This window comes from Alosa alosa, chromosome 6 (assembly GCF_017589495.1).
Source record: "Alosa alosa isolate M-15738 ecotype Scorff River chromosome 6, AALO_Geno_1.1, whole genome shotgun sequence".
Classification (NCBI taxonomy): Eukaryota; Metazoa; Chordata; class Actinopteri; order Clupeiformes; family Clupeidae; genus Alosa; species Alosa alosa.
The window spans coordinates 36063337-36083433 of record NC_063194.1 but is presented as its reverse complement, the minus strand read 5'-3'; the positions used below and the strand labels follow the sequence as shown (position 1 = coordinate 36083433).

Here is a 20097-nt window from a genome sequence, read left to right as displayed (position 1 = left end):
CATTAGTTATGTCGGCAGTTCCTGCCAGCCGGCGGCGGCGGGGCTCAGTCCCCCGCTGCTGGGGTAGCTCTCGATCTGGGCGTCGGCATCGCATGCTGGTGCTCGTCTCACCTGCGCCCGACTCACCTGCGCCTCCAGGGGGCAGTGCTTCCCCCCTGCACTAACCAGCTCCAGGGTCCTGGCTGCCTTTGGCTGCTTCCGCTCATCAGGCTTCTTCTGCGGCCTCTTGCCCCTGGCGTCCCACGGCCTAGGCTCTCTCTCCGGCGCATCGGAGCTCAGGGTCTTGTCCAGGTCGGTCCAGGCGTCCTCCATCTTCTCTCTGGCTCTCCGTCGTCCCCTCGTCCTCACGTTCTCCTCAAACGCTGACCTGTCCAAAGAGCGCTCGTCGCTCTTCCCCTTGGTCTCGGCGGGCCACTTCTCTGGGGGCAATCCAGTGGGGCTCTTCTCTGGGGGCAATCCAGTGGGGCACTTCTCTGGGGGCAATCCAAGTGTTGGCTCTGGATCTGCTTCACAAGGGACGCTTCCATGTGTGTTGAGGCCCGACACGTCTGGCTTATGGGCAGATCCCTCCAGCCTCGGCTCCTCGGGGTCCTGGGCAGCAGACTCCACGGCAGCTATGTTGGGCTCCTGCCCCTCCACCGCACAGGGCCTCTTGATGAAGTCTGCAGGCGTCAGGGAGCCAGACCTCCTCTTCCTCCCTGGCTTTCCCCGCTGGGCCTGCGCTTTCAGATCTTCCAGTGTGGCTCCGGGTGTTGAAGCGGCGGGCATCGCTGTGGGCCCGATGTCTGGGTGAATCTGGTCCAGTCCAGTGGAGGCCCTCCCAGGTGTGGCCCTCCCTTTCCCCTGCCCTCCTCCAGTCCGGCGCCCCCTGCTGTACACGGCCCCAAACACCCGCTCCTCTAAACCCCTCCTGCCTTCCTCCCTCTGATTGGTCGGCCTGTTTGTTACTGTTGTTGGGCTGTCTATGGACCAGGAGGAATTGCTCCCTCGGAGCGAGTGCTCTTCCTCTGATTGGTTGTCCTGTCTCAGGTCTGTGCTTTGCTGCTCCTCCTCCTTGTCACTTGGTCCCTCTGGCGGAATCCTCAGCAGCCATTCTGAGACTTTCTCCAGACTCCTCTGCCTGCCGTCCACGATCCGGTCCACTTCTAGGCTGCGTCTCCGCCCCAGGCTGCTCCGGATCTCCAGGTTCTGTTTCTGGTTCTTCGGTTCGTCGTCCATGATCCGGTCCACTTCCAGGCCCCGCCTCTTACCACTGCGGCTGGACCTGCGCAGAACCACCTCTTCATCAGAATCACCAGACTGTTGCTTGGCAACCAGCACCCGCGAAGACCGGGTCTGTCTCTTCGCGTGGACCACGACCCTGTCAGGCTCCGCCCCCTCCGCCACCCCCGTCTGCTGAGGAGCCCCGGATGCGGCAGACACGTCATGTCCTCCCTCGACCAGCAGGGGCAGGCTATCTCCCTCAACAGGCAGGTTGTCTTCTCTTTTTGCAGGTGAGGGCAAGTCCACACCTTGCTGTACAGGTGAGCACAGAGCTCCCAACCTGGAGGCTTGCGGCAGGTGTCCGAGGCCGCTGTCTGACGTAGCCGAGCAGGAGTCTCCAAGATCCATCAGCTGGGCAAAGGCATCCTTAGCTGTATTAAAGAAATCAATAAATCAATTAGGGTTGTTAATGAATAATCGACAATCGATTATTTGTCGTTAAAAAATTTGTTGACTGAATTCGAAACAAAATGAATAATCGCGAAGGTTTCGCACATTTTTAGCACAGCACAAATGTTGCGTGCAGAAGTGGAGAGTTAGGATACAACTCCCTTGGATACAAATCTCGCAGATTGGTGGAAAATCAATACAACAAGATTCTCGAGGATTGCTAAATTGGCACATCGGTATCTATGTGTAGAAATGTTCATTTTCTACCAACCTATAACTTTAGGAAGTTGTTGTTTAATGGTCATGTTTTTTTGCTCAGCCTTAAGCCATGTAAAAGTGCCAATAAATAAACAGCTGCGACTATCAAATACAGTTTAAAAAGTTGAATGTAAAAGGGCATGTTTTCATTATTGTTATTCATTTATCTTGAAGGTGTCCTGTTTATTTCTGTGTATGTGTGTGTGTGTGTGTCCTGCCTATTTCTTTTTCCAGCCAATAGGCTACATGGTGCATAGGCTATAAGCAATCAGTGTTGGGGAGTAACGGAATACATGTACCGGCGTTACGTATTCAGAATACAAATTATGAGAAACTGTATTCCGATACAGTTACAAATTAAATAGTTGGTATTTAGAATGCAGTTACATTCTTGAAATCAATGGATTACATGACGATACTTCTCTGTTTCATAAGTTTATTCACTCTAAATAAATTAAGGCAACTCCATTTCCCAGAAGCTCCTGAAAGCAATCTATGAGGAAATTGTTTCCATGTTTAAATCCAAGCCCACCCGTCTTCCACTAGCCTCACATTGCATCCATCAAAACGCAGCCAGCGCGCATTATGGACGCGTCATCGGAGACCCTGAAACGACTGTTTGCACAGCAAATTAAGAGTAAAGTAAAGTAAGTGTGGAGGTAACTCCTGTTCCTCACTGATCGTGGTTCCTGAAGTCTGCTCAAAGGATATTTTCCCAAGTATTAATAGCTCAGGCTACTTCGGCCAATCGTTTACACAGTTTGCTAATCAATAAACAAAGCCTAGTTCACGTGTTGATTTAGACCTAGACTACAATAAAACCCATCTCTAAAATAGGCACTGCATTCTAAGTTTTTTATTCTAACTTAAAATAGCTTTATGGCTTATTTTTTTCTAATTAGATCTACATGTACGTTTTAAAATGAATTATGGTGTAGCCTCTGAAGAATTATTCTTGCGAGTAGCATATTCTAACATGCAGTGTTTGATTGTCTGATAAAGCAGTAGGCTATAGTGTTTACATTTGCAGGTCATTTGCGTTCCACCGGTCATATGCGCCCTCACTTGTACTGGGTTGATGCCATCGAAAAATCTCACAGGAACACCTTAATTATAATTTCTGGCTAGCCTATTTTTTTGTTTGTTTTAATTAGGCTATAGTCGCCTGCTGTAGTTTTAGTGGTCACCTTGCTATTTTATAGTTGTATCAGGTAGCTTAGCTTAGCATTATCTAATGTGGGCCTAACACTTCAGCCACACATAAAATGCAATTCAATGCGAAAGTAATCCAAGTATTCAGAATACGTTACTCAGATTGAGTAACGTAACGGAATACGTTACAAATGACATTTTTGGGCATGTATTCTGTATTCTGTAACGGAATACGTTTTAAAAGTAACCTTCCCAACACTGTAAGCAACATGTTGTGTTGTGCAGCCTATAGGCTACATGGTGCATAGGCTATAAGCAACATGTTGCGTTGTGCAGCCTTAAGCCACGTAAAATTGCCAATAAATACGTTGCAGCGGCGATTATATATCTAGTTTAAAGTTGAATGTAAAATGGCTTTTCAATAAAGTCATTTATTGAGGAATTTATTAGGGCTCCTGTGTGTGTTATCATAATGTGTGTGGTCACCTGCTCGAGATGACGTCATTGAGGGTGCGCTTCCGTCAGCTCCATGTATCCCATCATGCTCTGGGGTCTCAATGTCCACACACTCGTCCGTGTTCTGCCAGACCTCAGGGCTGCAGAAAGGGCACACACACACACACACACACACACACACACATCAGGAAGCACAAACTGGAGACAAGATAGATACACATTTCCACTCACATAAAACTGGAGACTATAATACCCATAGGCAACTATAATACCCAACTATAATACACATAGGCAACTATAATACACATAGGCAACTATAATACACATAGGCAACTATAATACCCAACTATAATACACATAGGCAACTATAATACCCATAAGCAACTATAATACACATAGGCAACTATAATACCCATAAGCAACTATAATACACATAGGCAACTATAATACACATAAGCAACTATAATACACATAGGCAACTATAATACCCATAAGCAACTATAATACACATAGGCAACTTATAATCAGGGTTCTTGCAGGTTTCAGTAAGTCAAATTTAAGACCTTTTTAAGACATTTTAAGACCATAAAGATTGAAATTTAAGACCTACACGACGCATTACCAAAAAATATTCAAATCAAAGAAATTCTGAAAAAAATCAACAGCAGACATCACTGTGATCTAGCCAGTGTTGCCACAGTTACCTTGGAAAAGTAATCTGATTACTCCTTTAAAAAGTAACTTAGTTACTTTTAAAATCAAGTAATCAGTAAAGTAACCGAGTTAGATTACAAGTTACTTTATTAGTTTCTTTCAGCAGCTGCCGACAACACCCCCACCGCCTCAACATAAAACTTTATTGGAAATGCATTTTAACAGTAATGTCAACAATGTATAGCAGACATCCCAACCTGAAAAAAGTAATTTTAGGGAGGTAGCCCTTTAGCCTAATTAGATACTGAAATTCAGATGTTTGTGCAATAATGTCTAGTCAGTACACCAAATAAGGAAGGCCTATTGATAGAAATTGTGATGATAAAATATGTAGATTTTGGTATTTTGGGCTTTTCATTTTCAACAAGAGAACAAACGGGAGAGCGCGGTGTTTGCAAAGAAAAGGCTTTTCATGTAGCCTTGGCAACTAGCCATCTAGTATAGGCCTGAATAATAGCAAATTAAATGACACTTGTTAAACTCACCTCAACAAGTCTTTTGCAGCCATGGGCAATGCTACAAACAGTGCAGTGTGCAAGACTATCATTATGTTTTACTCTTATGAGACAAGGGTACACTTTTGTGTAGTCTGATGTGAAATGGGTCTTAAATGTTCCTTTTTGGGGGCTACTGACTCTGCTCTCTGCTCTATGATACTAGTGATGGGCAAATGAAGCTTTGGTGAACCACTGAACCACAGCAGTGTGAACCTAGCAACACTAGCTGAAAAGCAAAAAGATAAGTATATATACTTTTTTGATCCCGTGAGGGAAATTTGGTCTCTGCATTTAACCCAATCGGTGAATTAGTGAAACACAAACAGCACACAATGAACACACAGTGAGGTGAAGCACACACTAATCCCGGCGCAGTGAGCTGCCTGCTTCAACGGCGGCGCTCGGGGAGCAGTGAGGGGTTAGGTGCCTTGCTCAAGGGCACGTCAGCCGCGGCCCACTGGTCGGGGCTCGAACCGGCAACCCTCATACATTTTTCAACATAAAAGTCCTTAGCAAACCAATATTTTTGGTTACATATACTGGTTTGGGTAAGGACTTTTATGTTGAAAAATCTACATGTGGCAGCCATATTGGATTTTTTCATTAGTGTTGCTAGCTTCACACTGCTCTGGTTTAGTGGTTCACCTTACAGTAGCTTCATTTGCCCATCACTATATGATACTCATAGGCAACTATAAGATACCCATAGGCAACTATAAGATACCCATAGGTGACTATAACATACCCATAGGCAACTATAATATACCCATAGGTAACTATAAGATACCCATAGGCAACTACAGTATAATATACCCAACTAAGACATTACAGTAAATATGAACACATGTACCACAACAGCTAGGTACTGATGACCCTCCCCACCCCGTGCTATCCACTGATTGGTTTAGTCCGCTGATGTCCCACCCCCCCCCCCGTGCCCCCCACTGATTGGTTTAGTCCGCTGATGTCCTCACCTGCCAGGTCTCCTGCTCTTGGCCAAACCAGTGAAATCTGGAAGGGGGGAGGACACACACAATCAGGGACACACACACACAACCAGTGCAAAAGTGCCAATATGCACACACGCACACATACACACACATCCATATGTGTACAAAAACTGTGTATTTTACTTTAAGGCCTGGAGCAAATTACTGAATGAAAACAAAATAACTTTTCCTTTCCTCTTCTAACAGACTATTTATGCTTTAAGTGGAAACTGCATCAAGTTGTAGAAATGTATAAAACAAAGAGCACAACAACTTTTGACTTCAATAGACCTATGTACTACAAAATTACATTTCCAAACTTTCAGTGAATATACTGAACGTCATGACATTTTCAGCAGGCCAGACATGTTGTCACACTCACAGCTCGTGCTGGTGTCAAACTCATAGGCCTCCACCAGCTGCTGTAGCCCGGCAACCAACTTCTGAAACGCAGAACTCTCCTGAACACTCCTGCAACAGGAAATCAGCACAGACATTACATACCAGCACAGTCGTTACATACCAGCACAGACGTTACATACCAGCACAGACGTTACATACCAGCACAGACGTCACCTACCAGCAGACATCACATACCAGCAGACGTTACATACCTTCACATACCAGCAGACGTTACATAACAGCACAGACATCACATACCAGCACAGACGTCACATGCAAGCACAGACGTCACATGCCAGCACAGACGTCACATGCCAGCAGACGTTACATACCAGCACAGACGTCACATACCAGCACAGACATCACATACCAGCACAGACGTCACATACCAGCACAGACGTCACATACCAGCACAGACGTCACATACCAGCACAGACGTTATATACCAACAGACGTCACATACCAGCACAGACAGACGTTACATACCAGCACAGACAGACGTTACATACCAGCACAGACGTTACATACCAGCACAGACAGACGTTACATACCAGCACAGACAGACGTTACATACCAGCACAGACGTTACATACCAGCACAGACAGACGTTACATACCAGCACAGACGTTATATACCAGCACAGACGTTATATATCAGCACAGACATTACATACCAGCACAGACCTGTGCCTGTGTTAAATTGACGAAAAATATGACGAAAAATATTCGCCAACAAACCTTTTTCACGGACGAAAACTAAATAAAAAAAGTCAGATATGATGACGAAGACTATGACAAAATATAACTGACACTTTAGTCAACGAATAAAAATGAGACGAAAATGTTAGGGAGGGACGAATGGAGAAGAGATCCAATCAGAACTACTCTTTTTGTGGGACAAGTTGGGGAAGAAATCCAATCAGAGCGAATCTTTGAGGGTAGGTTGATCTATGCAGAAGCAGCAGAACCATTTAAAAATCCGCAGCAAACAGCTAAACAAACGCAGCAGCAGTTGCATAGGAGGAGAACAAAGACGAGTTTGCAGAACTTCGCACAGTTTCGAGGGCGTTTTCACAACAGTTAGGTTGTTTACAATATATGCACATTCTTAGTTATACAGCTGTGACTGATTTCAGCTGTCTTCGCTCATTAATCGCATTTCATAGTGACATTTGACCCAGTGCAGTCTGGCTATCGTGACTGAAGCAGGCAGACCAGAAAGCACTGCTTTGAATGAAACATTTAGCCAATGTTTTAAAAAGAACACCCAGACCAATACTGTTGACAGGAGCATCAATCTACTATTTCTGAATCTGCAGTAAGGAATTTCCGTTGCCTACTGTAGCAGTTCTCGTCTGAGGTAGCATCTCAATGCAAAACAATCCGGAGGTAGCCCTACGAGTCAGCACACCTCTTGATGATAATAATGCTAGCCGCCAGCCTTGTCAAAGGTAACTTCGCTAACGTTTTGCTGAGCCTACCTTAACTAACCGACTACATGTGTTGCACACTTGAAACAAAATGTCTTCAAAACATGTTGAAGGTGGTTCCATTTATTTCCATTCCAAAACATGTTGAAGGTGGTTCCATTTATTTCCATTCCAATAACTTCACGTTTGCAACTATCAGGTATCTCACCGTTTTGTGACTTTGGTTTTGCAGACCGGGCAGTTGGTCTCCTGCCGTCTACCTCTGTCCAGCAGGTTCTGCATGCAGAACCTGAACAACAGGAACAAACAGAGAACACTGAGAAGAGAACACACACAAAAACAACAGGAGAACCAGGAGGGAAACAGTAGAACCCAGCTGTGGAACAAAAGAGAAGAACCTAGATGTGAAACAACAGGAGGAGAACACAGACGGATAACAAGAGAAGAACTATGAGGGGGAACTAAAGAGGATAGAGAGCCATGGAGAACTATGAGGGGAACTAAAGAGGATATAGAGAGAGAGCTATGGAGAACTATGAGGGGGAACTAAAGAGGATAGAGAGAGAGCTATGGAGAACTATGAGGGGGAACTAAAGAGGACAGAGAGAGAGTTATGGAGAACTATGAGGGGGAACTAAAGAAGATATAGAGTGAGCCATGGAGAACTATGAGGGGGAACTAAAGAGGATATAGAGAGAGCCATGGAGAACTATGCATCTCAGCCCCTCTGGGTAAGTGAATATACACACACTCACACACACAGGGCTTACTTGCAGAACTGGTGATCACATTTTGTAGTCACAGGCACGCTCATCAGATCCAAACTGTGGAGACAAAATGTCAGGAGATGCTGAGACACACACACACACACACACACACACACACACACACACACACACACACACACACACACTAGCGTGCGGTGACCATACATGTTGGTAGGGCAGAAAGTCTGACTTTTTTTTAATAGGCTATCATTTTGTGCTACATTAAAATTACATATTTTACAGGACTTTGCTGTATGCTTAAATCATGTCACAGTCAGAAATGTAAGTGGATTAAAATTGTAGATCAGTAACCCATCAGTTAAGTTGCACCGTTCTAATCACGTTAAACCAGTGAAGCATGGGTAAACAAAACTATTTTTTTCGTGTTCTGTCTGGCCTGCTAAATATCTAATATTTTTAGGCTAGTTGGGTTTTATAACTGCAACTCAACACAGTTGGGTGTTATGGATAATTGTCTGACCACTCGCTGTAGAACTAGGCCTATATTATAGGATATAGCTTCTAGCTCATTCTGAATGCAGTAGCCTAGCATATGCCATACCTTTGAACAGTGCCTTCTCGTTTATGCGCTGTCAAAATATGCTATTAAATCCACTAGCTACTAAACCAAGGAAGACACCAGGGTAAGCTAACTTATCTTCTAATTTCAACCTCTCAAATTGTTTTTGTTTTTTTTTACAGAAACTCAACACGGTTAACAGGTGCAACACTACTCGCCATTTCTGCATCTTGAAATGAAACGATAGGCCTACTGGCGGAATCATTTGAGCAGTTCTAGAATATGACCATGGGGCAGACTACTTTACGACCATACAGGCGTCTTTTAGCGTGGATTGCAATCCTTATTGAAGCCGCCAGGGTTATACGATAAAAATTTTGAGGAATGCGATCGTCGAGGTGCCCGCCCCAACATTGCATAACACATTAAACTCAACGAGAATCGCCACCATTCTCCAAAAGTTGACGTCAATAGACCAAAAATAGTTGGAAAGCCTACAGAAACTATAGATAATTAATGTGACAATCACATTAGTAAAAGTAGACTTGGAGCAATGATTTACTGAGGAACTATTTTTTGTGGAGGATGCTTCAGGTAGTTCGCTGCCCCACCTGCCCATATGGACCGCACGCTCCTGCACACACACACACACACACTCCAGTCAAATGACAAATAACTAGCCTAGAAAAAATAACGCACCCTAGCCAGGGTCGTCTAGCAACTCTCCATTGGCTTGCGAGTCATTTTGGGTCGACGTACATTTGTGTGGTGAGGTACGGTATGTAATATATACATTATAGGGATGTGCCCAGAGGTGCACCGATATGGAATTTAAGGGCCGATAATGATAACCAATATTTATCGGTCTATTGTGGCCGATACCGATACAATAACCGATAATATTATTCTTGAAAACAAATTGTGAAAAGTGAATTGGACAGCATTTAATAAGCATAAATTAATTGCAGTAATTTTACCTACCACCAATGATGGACAGAACTCATCATAGTCCTCAATGGTACAGCAGTCAACAAAATAGCTGTAGTCTCGGCCTATGTGTGGCTCCTTTAAGTGACCCTGATGTCTGTGAATTGCAAGTGAGTGGCCAGCTACAGTGTATGAATCGTTTCATATCTCTGGAGTAAACGCTCAACGCAGATAAACGACTTGAAGCTGGGGAAAAGCTATAGCGACCAAATCAGAGTTTGTGACAGAAACTTATGTTTAGTTTCAACTGCGGGTAACTGAATAAAGCTGCAACTCCTCGGACTGTATCTTGTGTCTTATCTGTATCTACTTGTACAACCTGCTGCAACAGACATGGAACTATACTCCCATTCTGGCGTAATAATCTGCTGCAGACATGGAACTATACTCCAATTCTGGCGTAATAATCTGCTGCAGCTCAAACTTGTTGCTGGAAGCCTACGGGGACTGCGTGATATCATTATGCTGCTGCGCCCTTGGTACGTTCGCAAAGTTCCTTGTTTATTGCGCCGGAATGAGAGTATAGTTCCATGTCAAATCAGCCTAGAAAATCGACACGTTTCATTTTCTGTTAGTCTTATTACACTTTCTAACTTGAGAAGAGACAAGTTTTAAATAGGAAAATTACCGGAAATCTTAGTCACCTCTAAGTGTGAAGCTAGCGGGCGAGATGCTAATGGTCTAATCTGATTCAATGATCTATGCTAGGCTGGAGCTAAAAGTGGTATCGCCAGACTCAGAGAACGGCTGGATGAACTGGAGAAAGGTAAAACTCAACAGTTTAACTCAAGGGGAGGTGGAAAATGAATGTATTTCTCCAAATGGTGGCAATTGAATATGCATACCACATTTAAAGCTAGTCGTGGCGTTCTTGAGATATCACATGTGCGAGATAAAGACGAACAGACAACCCGAAAACATAATGCCTCTGGCAACGACTACTATCCTCCGGCACGGAGGAATAACAAAACAGTCAATTGACAGTGCCGTTAGAAGTACGAGTACGAGTACGAGTATATGGGCCCAGTATTGGCCCGATCCCATCACTATCTGCAGGTTCTAGATACTCAGTATATGAGGCACTGCAGGTTCTAGATACTCACCATATGGGGCACTGCAGGTTCTAGGTACTCAGTATATGGGGCAGGGCAGGTTCTAGATACTCACCATATGGGGCAGGGCAGGTTCTAGATACTCACCATATGGGGCACTGCAGGTTCTCCCAGATGGCAGAGATACGCTGCTTCACTTCTTCTGCTTGGGGGGCGGCCATCACCATGGACACAGCAGGGGGATCAGCTACAATGTTACTATGACAGCAGGGGGTAAGGATACAGTTACCATGACAGCAGGGTATCCACTACAGCCTCTGCTGCTAGACAGCGTTCTCCCTAATCATTCAGTAATGACCCAGACGTCCAGCCAGCATGCTGCTAAAGTGAGACAGTCACCAAGTTACTATGACGGCAGGATTCACCAACCAGTCAGTAGGTGGACATCGGAACAGTGTTTCATCAACACAGTGGCTCTAAGTTTAATGTTGTTTATTATTATTACTTTTTTTCTTTTTTAAGTCATGATCTTAATCTTTTTTGATCTGATACACGTGCTTCTGCAGTCCACAAGATGTCCACAAGATGGCATCGTTCTTCTTTGTCAGAGTGGACATGGGAAAAGCAAGTCAGAGTCCAGGACAATTCAGACGAAATTCCCCTCGAATTCAAGGGCCCAATACAACGTCATTTGAAACACAGATTAAGGTTCAGTACAATTACAACTCAAAATTTTCTACAATCAGGCTTTACAGCTCACACTTAAAAATAGAGAGAGGAGTGTCTGAACACGTCACCACATTTCTAAATTGTGTTGCTAAAACTCACGGACTACCTAGCTAAAAAAAACAACAGTAGACCTACTGTACTTAGTACAGTATATTACACAAGACCTACTCACGGAACAACCTTGCTTATCGTCTTTGCACCTTGCTTATTGTGTCAGAGGATTCATATTATTTAAATGGCGTAGTTTACATAGGCAGTGTTGCAGAACTGTTTGGATTCACATTCAAGTTGGTTCAATATTGCAAACAACTCATCTATATTATATTTTACCACGTCAGCTCACGGACCACTTGGGCTAGTTTGCGGCAGAGTCCTGCACGCGTGCGTTTTAGGAGACCCTCCCGCGCCCGCTCAGTTCCGCAGCAGATCCGACCAGTCACCGTTACCCGCCCGCGCCCGCTCAGTTCCGCAGCAGATCCGACCCGTCACCGTTACCCGCCCGCGCCCGCTCAGTTCCGCAGCAGATCCGACCCGTCACCCGTGATCATATCAAAATTAAATCTGCACCCGCCCAGACCCGTTAATATTTGGCCCGTTACCCGACCCGTGCCCGCGATAAAACACACGAGCTAAAATCATTCCAATTAAGTAAGGGATAATGTATAGAACGCCGGTCATTATGGGGAAAACTAGATGTACCGCATAGCGGTACAAAATATGACCGCCACTCAGTCCTGTACATCCGTTCCGCGAAAATAAATCACACTTCAATTTGTCTCCATATTTTACTCCATCCCCCACTTGTGAAACTTTTGTGTATGCTTGTTTGCCATGCCTGAGTGTGTGTGTGCGGCTGCACAGAAAGTAGCTGAAAAGGTGAATAGATTGTAGAATAGCCAAAGAAGATGTAGCACTGTTATAAAACCTTTAAAATCTCTAAACAATCACAAGTAGGGCAGTTCATCACAGTTCATCCATTGCAACTGGATTGATGAAAGGTCACTTACACCTGTAGGCTACATTGTATTTGGGAAAAGCAAAAGGTATCAGCATAATGTTATTTATTTATTTATTTATTTTTATGTATTTATAAACAAAAACATCTCTGTCAGTTCCATGCCGCTTTTCAACAGCTATCAAAAACAAAGGTCATTTTGGATGGATGGATTTTTTGTGAATGTTTCTTCTTCTACATAAGATTTTAGTCATCTTTAGTTCATGTAATACTTTTATTGTCAATGCACAAATTAAGTAACAGTAGTCTGAAAACGTTATTGTTAATGCACAAATTAAGTAACAGTAGCCTAGTCTGAAACGAAATGCTGTTTTACATCTAACCAGTGGTGCAAATAACTGACATGTCCAAATGGGCCTTGATGAAATGCGCCGCTAGACTGTTCATACACATTTTAACGGGCCAAAGTTGAAGAGCTTTTGTCCGCTATTGTTCGTGCAAATATAGGCTGATTCATGTTCCCTTGCATTGTTTAACTGAGGTCCATGGCTAGTCTGGCTTTCATCAGACCAAGCTCAATCTTTTAAGAAATCAAAAAATAAATGGCGGGCAGATCAGGCTGGGTTCACCCAGCCTAGTCCATAGGCACCCGATATTGTTTAATTTTCCGATTGAGATATACACGCTCTGGCTATTCTAAATGGAGTTAACTCAGGGAGTTATGACAAAACGGTAACTAACAAACTAGATCCTAATAGAAAGCTGTTAGCTTCCCTAAGCTACAGTAGGATTATAAGGTAGGCCTATTTACAACATAAATTGTCAATAGGCTATGCTGGCTTACACAAATAAAATCTCCTTTGAAACCAATGGCTTACTTTACAGTATCAAGCGGACTTAAACTGTCATATCGCGGGCGAAAAGTTGTAATAACATTCACGCAGCTCCATGAGTCAAGGAAAGCGCGAATGAAGCAGCCACTTCTAAATGGGACGCACTACACAGTAGCTTAAGGTGTGTTGCTAAAGCAGCCATAATGAAATGAAGGTGTCATTGTTTGGATACTTCACACACACGTGCTTTTTAATTTCACAGACTACAACTACCAAGCTATAATCAAAGCACATCGATTCCCCTCTCACACCCTGCACGACTTAAAACAAAATAAACAGGCGCCTCAGTCTCACGCATGTATAGGCAAAACTGTATCAGACCGTGTAACGTTGGTAAATCTTCCATTCCACAGAATGATTTTGTAGCACGGCAAAAAATGACAGTCGAAGATACAAACAGTGCTGCTATACATTTGCTTGGTATAACCGCATTTATAGTTTTCTACAAATGCAATCAATCAAATGCCTCCATCACTCAACCAACGCTAACGGTAACATTACCTAGGTCCTTATTGATATTACAAGATTAACGTACCTGCAGTAAAAACCAAGCATGTCCGATAAACATCCTCAGATTTATTTCGGCTTCAAGAAGAAATGGGAATTACATTTCATTCGAACATCGTCCTATCCTTATTAGATGTTCGCTGCAGTAATGTTCCCCGGGGACGAAATTAAATTTTTCCGTAAAAGTCTAGTGGGGCTACATACCCACCAAATTTCATGTACCCCGGTGGTTCGGTGTCCCGGGTATCAATGACCAAAAATTCAGGGAGTAGATGACGGGAAAAATTCTTGAATTGTGTGCATGTGTGCGTACAAATTTATGTTTATGTTTGTGGGTGTGTGTGTGTGTGTGTGTGTGTATGTGCGTGCTTGTGTGTTTGCCTGCGTATGTGTGTTTGTGCATGTGCATGCATGCGTACATATGTCTACTGTGTGAGTATGTGTCATACGTATGATTACTGTAAATGTATGTGTGTGCATGTGTATCTGTTTATGCACATGTGTGCACATGGAATGGGTTAACATGACCCCTGGAGGCAAACATATGGAAAAAATTGGTCATCCTAGGCCCTACAGTTCTCAAGACATTCACAGAGAAACTGTGTCTGCCCTACCCTCCTTTCGGGGGGTCCAGTCCAGCTGGGGCTCCAGATCAAAACGAAGAATGACGGTTCCATGCTATCCATGTGGGGGTACATGCCCACCAAGTTTTGTGTACCCGGTCTTTCAGTGTCCCGGGAATCCTTGTTGGTGTATCGCCACTAAATGTACACATACATTATTTTATTGTAAGGCCCCCCATGAACGAAAGTACACAAAACTTGGCATGCATTCGAGGGTGTCATAATGATCCTACACTTTTAATTTCGTGCAGTTTTGACCTTGTCAGCCAGAGATATTGTGATGAAAACACCTAATTTTTGCTGTTTAATTTTTAACTAGGTGGCTATACATGAAATTAGTGGTAATGGGATGGGTTGACATGCCCCCTTAAGACCAACATACATAAAAAAGGTGGACCTCCTAGGCCCTACGGTTCTCGAGATATTCACAGAAAACTGTCTCCGCCACCTACAGGCCAGTTGGTGTATAGTAACATAAATTAATTTATTGTGTGGCCCCCATGAACGGAATTCCACAAAACTTGGCATGCATACAGAGGGTGTCATAATGATCCTACACTTCCAATTTAGTGCAGTTTTGACTATGTTAGGTCACAGATACCTTCAATTACAACACCTCATTTTTACTTTTTTTGTTTAACTAGGTGGCGCTATACATGAAATGAGTGGTTATGGAATGGGTTGACATTGCCCCTTGAGATCAACATACAAAAAAAAATGGTCCTCCTAAACCCTACGGTTTTCGAGATATTCACAGAAAACTGTGTCTGCCCCCCTCCCTCCTTCGGGGTCCAGTCCGGGGGCTACAGATCAAAACGAAAAACGATGGTTCCATGCTATCCATGTGGGGTTACATGCCCACCAAGTTTCGTGTACCCCGGTCTTTCAGTGTCCCGGGAATCATTGACGGAAATTTGGGCATGCGAAAAAGAAAAAAAAGAAAAAAAGAAAAAACAAATCTGACTAAACCTATAAGCGGAGGGGTCTTGTTTCGCCCTGAAGGGACTTATTTTCCCATAATGACCAGCGTTCTATACATTATCCCGCTTATTATATGGCTACTTGCCAAAACGAAAAAATAAACTCCATGATATGTCTCTTTACACTTATTTGTTACCGTTTCGTCGTGGCTTTTGCTGAGAAACAAATAGTTCGCAACACACGCTGAACTTGAATCAAATATTCTTTAGAACACAGCTGATCAACCGTCTGCTTTCACTTTTGAATTAAGTTCCAAGCACAAACTCCGTTGCCATTAACTTCCCATTCAAGTCAATGGAGCATTCTACTTGCATTGCGAAGAGCCGTATAATAATGTACTTTATTTTTTATCTCGCATCTCTCAACATCACAATATAGGCTCTCTATGAAACAGCCTAATGAGCGCTTTTTTACGCGCTAGAACACGTAGGGCTACAAACATAACCTAATACGGTACAAATATTTAACGTGCCGTATTGCATTGATGCCCAAATATCATGATAGTGTGTGGTGTCTTCACCTGCCAATCATAATGACAAAGATCCTTGATTACTAGCTCCGCTTTAACCCTCTCTGATAATGATACCTGACAGTTGATGGACAGACAGGCAGGCAGGCAGGCACGCGGCTACGCCAACAGACACGCAGCTGCTCTGACAGACAGAGAGCGAGCGCCTAAGTAGTGAAAACAGGAACTGGACTCTGATCTCACTGTTTGGCAGGAGTCCCACCAATAGATGGAAAACTCAGTTTCTATCGCTGACAGCATAACCATCGTTTTTTAATTAAAGGGGAGACTAAAGAGCTGTTTACTGGAGAGTCGAGTCAGGACCCAACTGCACAACTGAACCGCATAACACAGTGGGTGCTTAGGAGGAGTCAACTTTTCACAGAAATGATAATCAGACAAGACTGTGGAGACGTTTCAGTTGACGTCGCAGGTTGTCATCTAATACCTAAATTAAATTCTACCTTTAACTGACCTCCCTTGAGTTTCATCCGTTCATGACGTTTATTTTCTTACTTCAGATAGTACACAGTTACGTTCAGGACGGCAGTCTGATTTAGTTTAAATGTGAGAAGGCTAACTAGCTGTCAAGAGTCGGCTAACTGTAACTTATCGATAGGTGAGTTTGGTATACCATAACCTATAACGTTATCTAGGGTAGATCTATATGCAAGTTGAGTCATACCATACACAGAAAGTATGGTATGGTAGCAGATATAGACATAGACATCCATCCAAACAAAGTCAAATACATTCACACAATTATATATTAAATTCTAACAATTATTATTCCTTTTGATTGCGACTTGAATTGTTTCTATGGCGTTACGAATGTTACCAAACCCAATGTTACCTAACGCAATCGTGCACGGACAAGGAAACGTTAACGTTAGCCAACTAAACTGAGGTCAATAATGCGCGTCAAAAAGACTGCGCAGCCATACAACAATGATGAAGTAGTCTTTAATTAAACGTACCTTCCAACTTTTCAGTTACCAGAGAGGACTGTATACAAGACTAATGGCAAATCATACAGTAGCACAACAGTTGAAATCGGAAGACGAAGAAGCTTTTTCGGTTTTCCCGCAACTATTTTGTCACGTGACCATAACACCGCCTTTTGCTAGGAGACGCCTTCAGAGACACCGGAAATGTCTAACGAAAATGTATTGTGTGAAGGCAGAGCATTTTTAATAAGGCTTAGTACAAAAATGTACTTGGCGAAAAGGAATAAGATTAGCTAAACAATACATTGTGGGCACTAGTTTTAGTGTTTATTTCTTGTCAACATCGGAAGTGACGTGTCAAAGCAGCGCTTCACACGGGTCGGATTGTAAACAAGTTGGTCTCTGCAGCAGCCCCATGCGTCCAAAGAGTTGGTTGGATCTTAAATCTCAGAGCCCAAACTGCGTGACATATGAATAACGTGTATTACGCTGGGAAATAAATGTCCTTATTAATTTGATTAATTTAATTAAAATACATGTTGCTAGTGTTTTGCAAACGCGCCAGCGTTTCTCTGAGGCTGATTGACAAATTGGAATGAAAGCTCTCGCGCTCTCTTCCGACGTTTCTCTTGTAGCCAATGGCTAGTCTTTGCCTGGTTGATGATAGCTTTCAATTAAGAGAGGCTCCTTTCGCTACCAACCACAACACAGTATTTCGGATAGTAGGTGGGACGTCAACAGGAAACGCCAGAAATGAAATCCAACCGATTAGAAGAACTAGGCTATTTTGGCCTATGAGAACCCGATTTTTGTACGGATTGCGTTGCCCAGGGTACTCTGTTGAATTCCATTACCGTCCATTAAAGTAGTCGAATTGGACATACATATCACTGAGGTGTACAGAGGGGGTGGGGGGTCTGCTGTTTTAATGCGCGTGTTCTGCAGGGGATTCGTATCACTGGGACAGTAGCCGATCGGAGGATTGCCTTGATGTGTGCCGAACACATCCTCCCTCGGCCCGTGGCTACACGCACAGCCAGCCGAGACAGAACGATCCGGGAGTAGCTCCGTGGTTCTGCTCGACTCGACGTTCGGTCGCTAAACGTCTAGAACTGGATGCCGCTTCCGTCATGAGTCCGGCGGGGTGCTCGCACGTGAGCGGGTTTAAGGTGGACAACTGGAGGCACAACCTGCGCGTGATCTACCAATGTTTTGTGTGGAGCGGGACGCCCGAGACCAGGAAGCGAAAGGTAACAACTCGAGCCATGCCAAACGCATCATGACATGAGTGCTACCGCAGGCAGGCACACACACACACACTGTGCGCTGCTACGGGGCTAGTCCTGCTGCGTTTAGACTGATCGCCGGATTCGCCGCAGCCCTCTCACCGGTTCTGACAGTTCTGCCCGGTTCAGCGGTGCGGGACTCGGTGCTGTGGCGGGTAGAGGGGCAGGTGGCAGGCATTGTGTGTGTGTGTGTGTGTGTGTGTGTGTGTGTGTGTGTGTGTGTGTGTAGTGACTGGTGCAGTATTAATTCCCAGCGAAGGTCTCCTCCTCTGCACCGATGTTTGAATCTTCTTTTCCTGTAAATCGCTTTGGACAAACGTGTTTGCTAAATGTAGAGATGATAACAGTGCTGTTTGGCTGCAGTGATGCTTCCAGCTTCAAGGCTAACCTGTCTTCTCTCTCCTCCGCTGTGTGTGTGTGTGTGTACGTGTGTGTCCAGGCCAAGTCGTGTGTGTGTCACATGTGTGGGGTCCATCTGAACCGGCTGCACTCTTGCCTCAACTGCGTTTTCTTCGGCTGCTTCTCCAAGAAACACATCCACGAGCACGCCAAAGCCAAGAGACATCACCTGGGTAACATATACACAGACGTGCACACTCACACACACATCCACATCCACAAGCATGCTAAAGCCAAGGACACAATGGTTTGAAAATAGCTATTTATTTTGATAAGGCTGTGCAACGCACTATAAACCATTTTGATGCTAATGCAACTGCTAGCTGAACCATTATCAACCATAGTAGTATCCCATAGGTCAATCTCAGGTTGTTTTACTCCATAGTGTTAGCACACCGTACCCTAACCCTTTTAAACAACATTTGTTATTGCAAATCAGTTTGTAAAGTCTGCCCGTCCCCCACTGTGTGCAGCAGCCCTCACAGGTGGCATAACAGATTAGTCATCACAGGTGGCATAATAGATTATAACAGATTAGCCCTCACAGGTGGCATAACAGATTAGCCCTCACAGGTGACATAACAGATTAGCCCTCACAGGTGGCATAACAGATTATAACAGATTAGCCCTCACAGGTGGCATAACAGATTATAACAGATTAGTCCTCACAGGTGGCATAACAGATTAGTCCTCACAGGTGGCATAACAGATTATAACAGATTAGTCCTCACAGGTGGCATATGTGTGTGAGAGAGAGGAAGGGACAGTGTGTGTGTGTATGTGTATGAGAGAGAGGAAGGGACTGTGTGTGTGTGTGTGTGAGTGTGTGTGTGTGTGCAGAAGCCCTCACAGGTGGCATAACAGCTTCTCTCTCCCCAGCGCTGGATCTAGTGCACGGAGGGGTTTACTGCTTCCTGTGCCAAGACTACGTCTATGATAAAGACATGGAGCTGATCGCTCGGGAGGAGCAGAGGAAAGCCTGGAAACTACAGGGTAAACTCACTCACACACACATTTACACACACACACACACTACTTGGCAAGTGACGTTGGACTGCAGGCCACCGGTGAAGATTTGGTCGATGATGCAGCTGCAGTGGTTTGGGTTGTTGGCCTTCTTACCACTGTCATCTCCTGAATGGACACACACACACACACACACACACACACACACATATTTACATTGGAGGGGCAGCCGTGGCCTACTGGTTAGCGCTTCGGACTTGTAACCGGAGGGTTGCCGGTTCGAACCCGACCTTCAAGGGCTGAAGTGCCCTTGAGCAAGGCACCTAACCCCTCACTGCTCCCCCCCGAAAGCTGCTGTTGTTGCAGGCAGCTCACTGGCGCCGGGGATTAGTGTGTGCTTCACCTCACTGTGTGTTCACTGTGTGTT

The 20097-nt window shown here is 44.3% G+C and overlaps 2 protein-coding genes across 2 annotated transcripts in view; one reads left to right on the top strand and one right to left on the bottom strand.

Moving 5' to 3' along the window:
• LOC125295961 (breast cancer type 1 susceptibility protein homolog) overlaps positions 1–17150 on the bottom strand; it is a 50134-nt gene extending 32984 nt beyond the window's left edge. Inside the window, exons 1-8 of the mRNA XM_048245545.1 lie at positions 17050–17150; positions 11024–11134; positions 8321–8374; positions 7759–7839; positions 6102–6190; positions 5705–5741; positions 3550–3659; positions 30–1634 (exon numbers count right to left, since the gene is read on the bottom strand). Of these exons, the coding sequence (XP_048101502.1) occupies positions 30–1634; positions 3550–3659; positions 5705–5741; positions 6102–6190; positions 7759–7839; positions 8321–8374; positions 11024–11103 (2056 nt within the window). The 5' untranslated portion in view covers positions 11104–11134; positions 17050–17150. The remainder of the gene's footprint in view (positions 1–29; positions 1635–3549; positions 3660–5704; positions 5742–6101; positions 6191–7758; positions 7840–8320; positions 8375–11023; positions 11135–17049) is intronic.
• A 243-nt stretch (positions 17151–17393) lies between these two features.
• usp22 (ubiquitin specific peptidase 22) overlaps positions 17394–20097 on the top strand; it is a 15966-nt gene continuing 13262 nt past the window's right edge. The window contains exons 1-3 of the mRNA XM_048245544.1: positions 17394–18269; positions 18745–18877; positions 19584–19844. Coding sequence (XP_048101501.1) covers positions 18150–18269; positions 18745–18877; positions 19584–19844 — 514 coding nt within the window. The 5' untranslated portion in view covers positions 17394–18149. The remainder of the gene's footprint in view (positions 18270–18744; positions 18878–19583; positions 19845–20097) is intronic.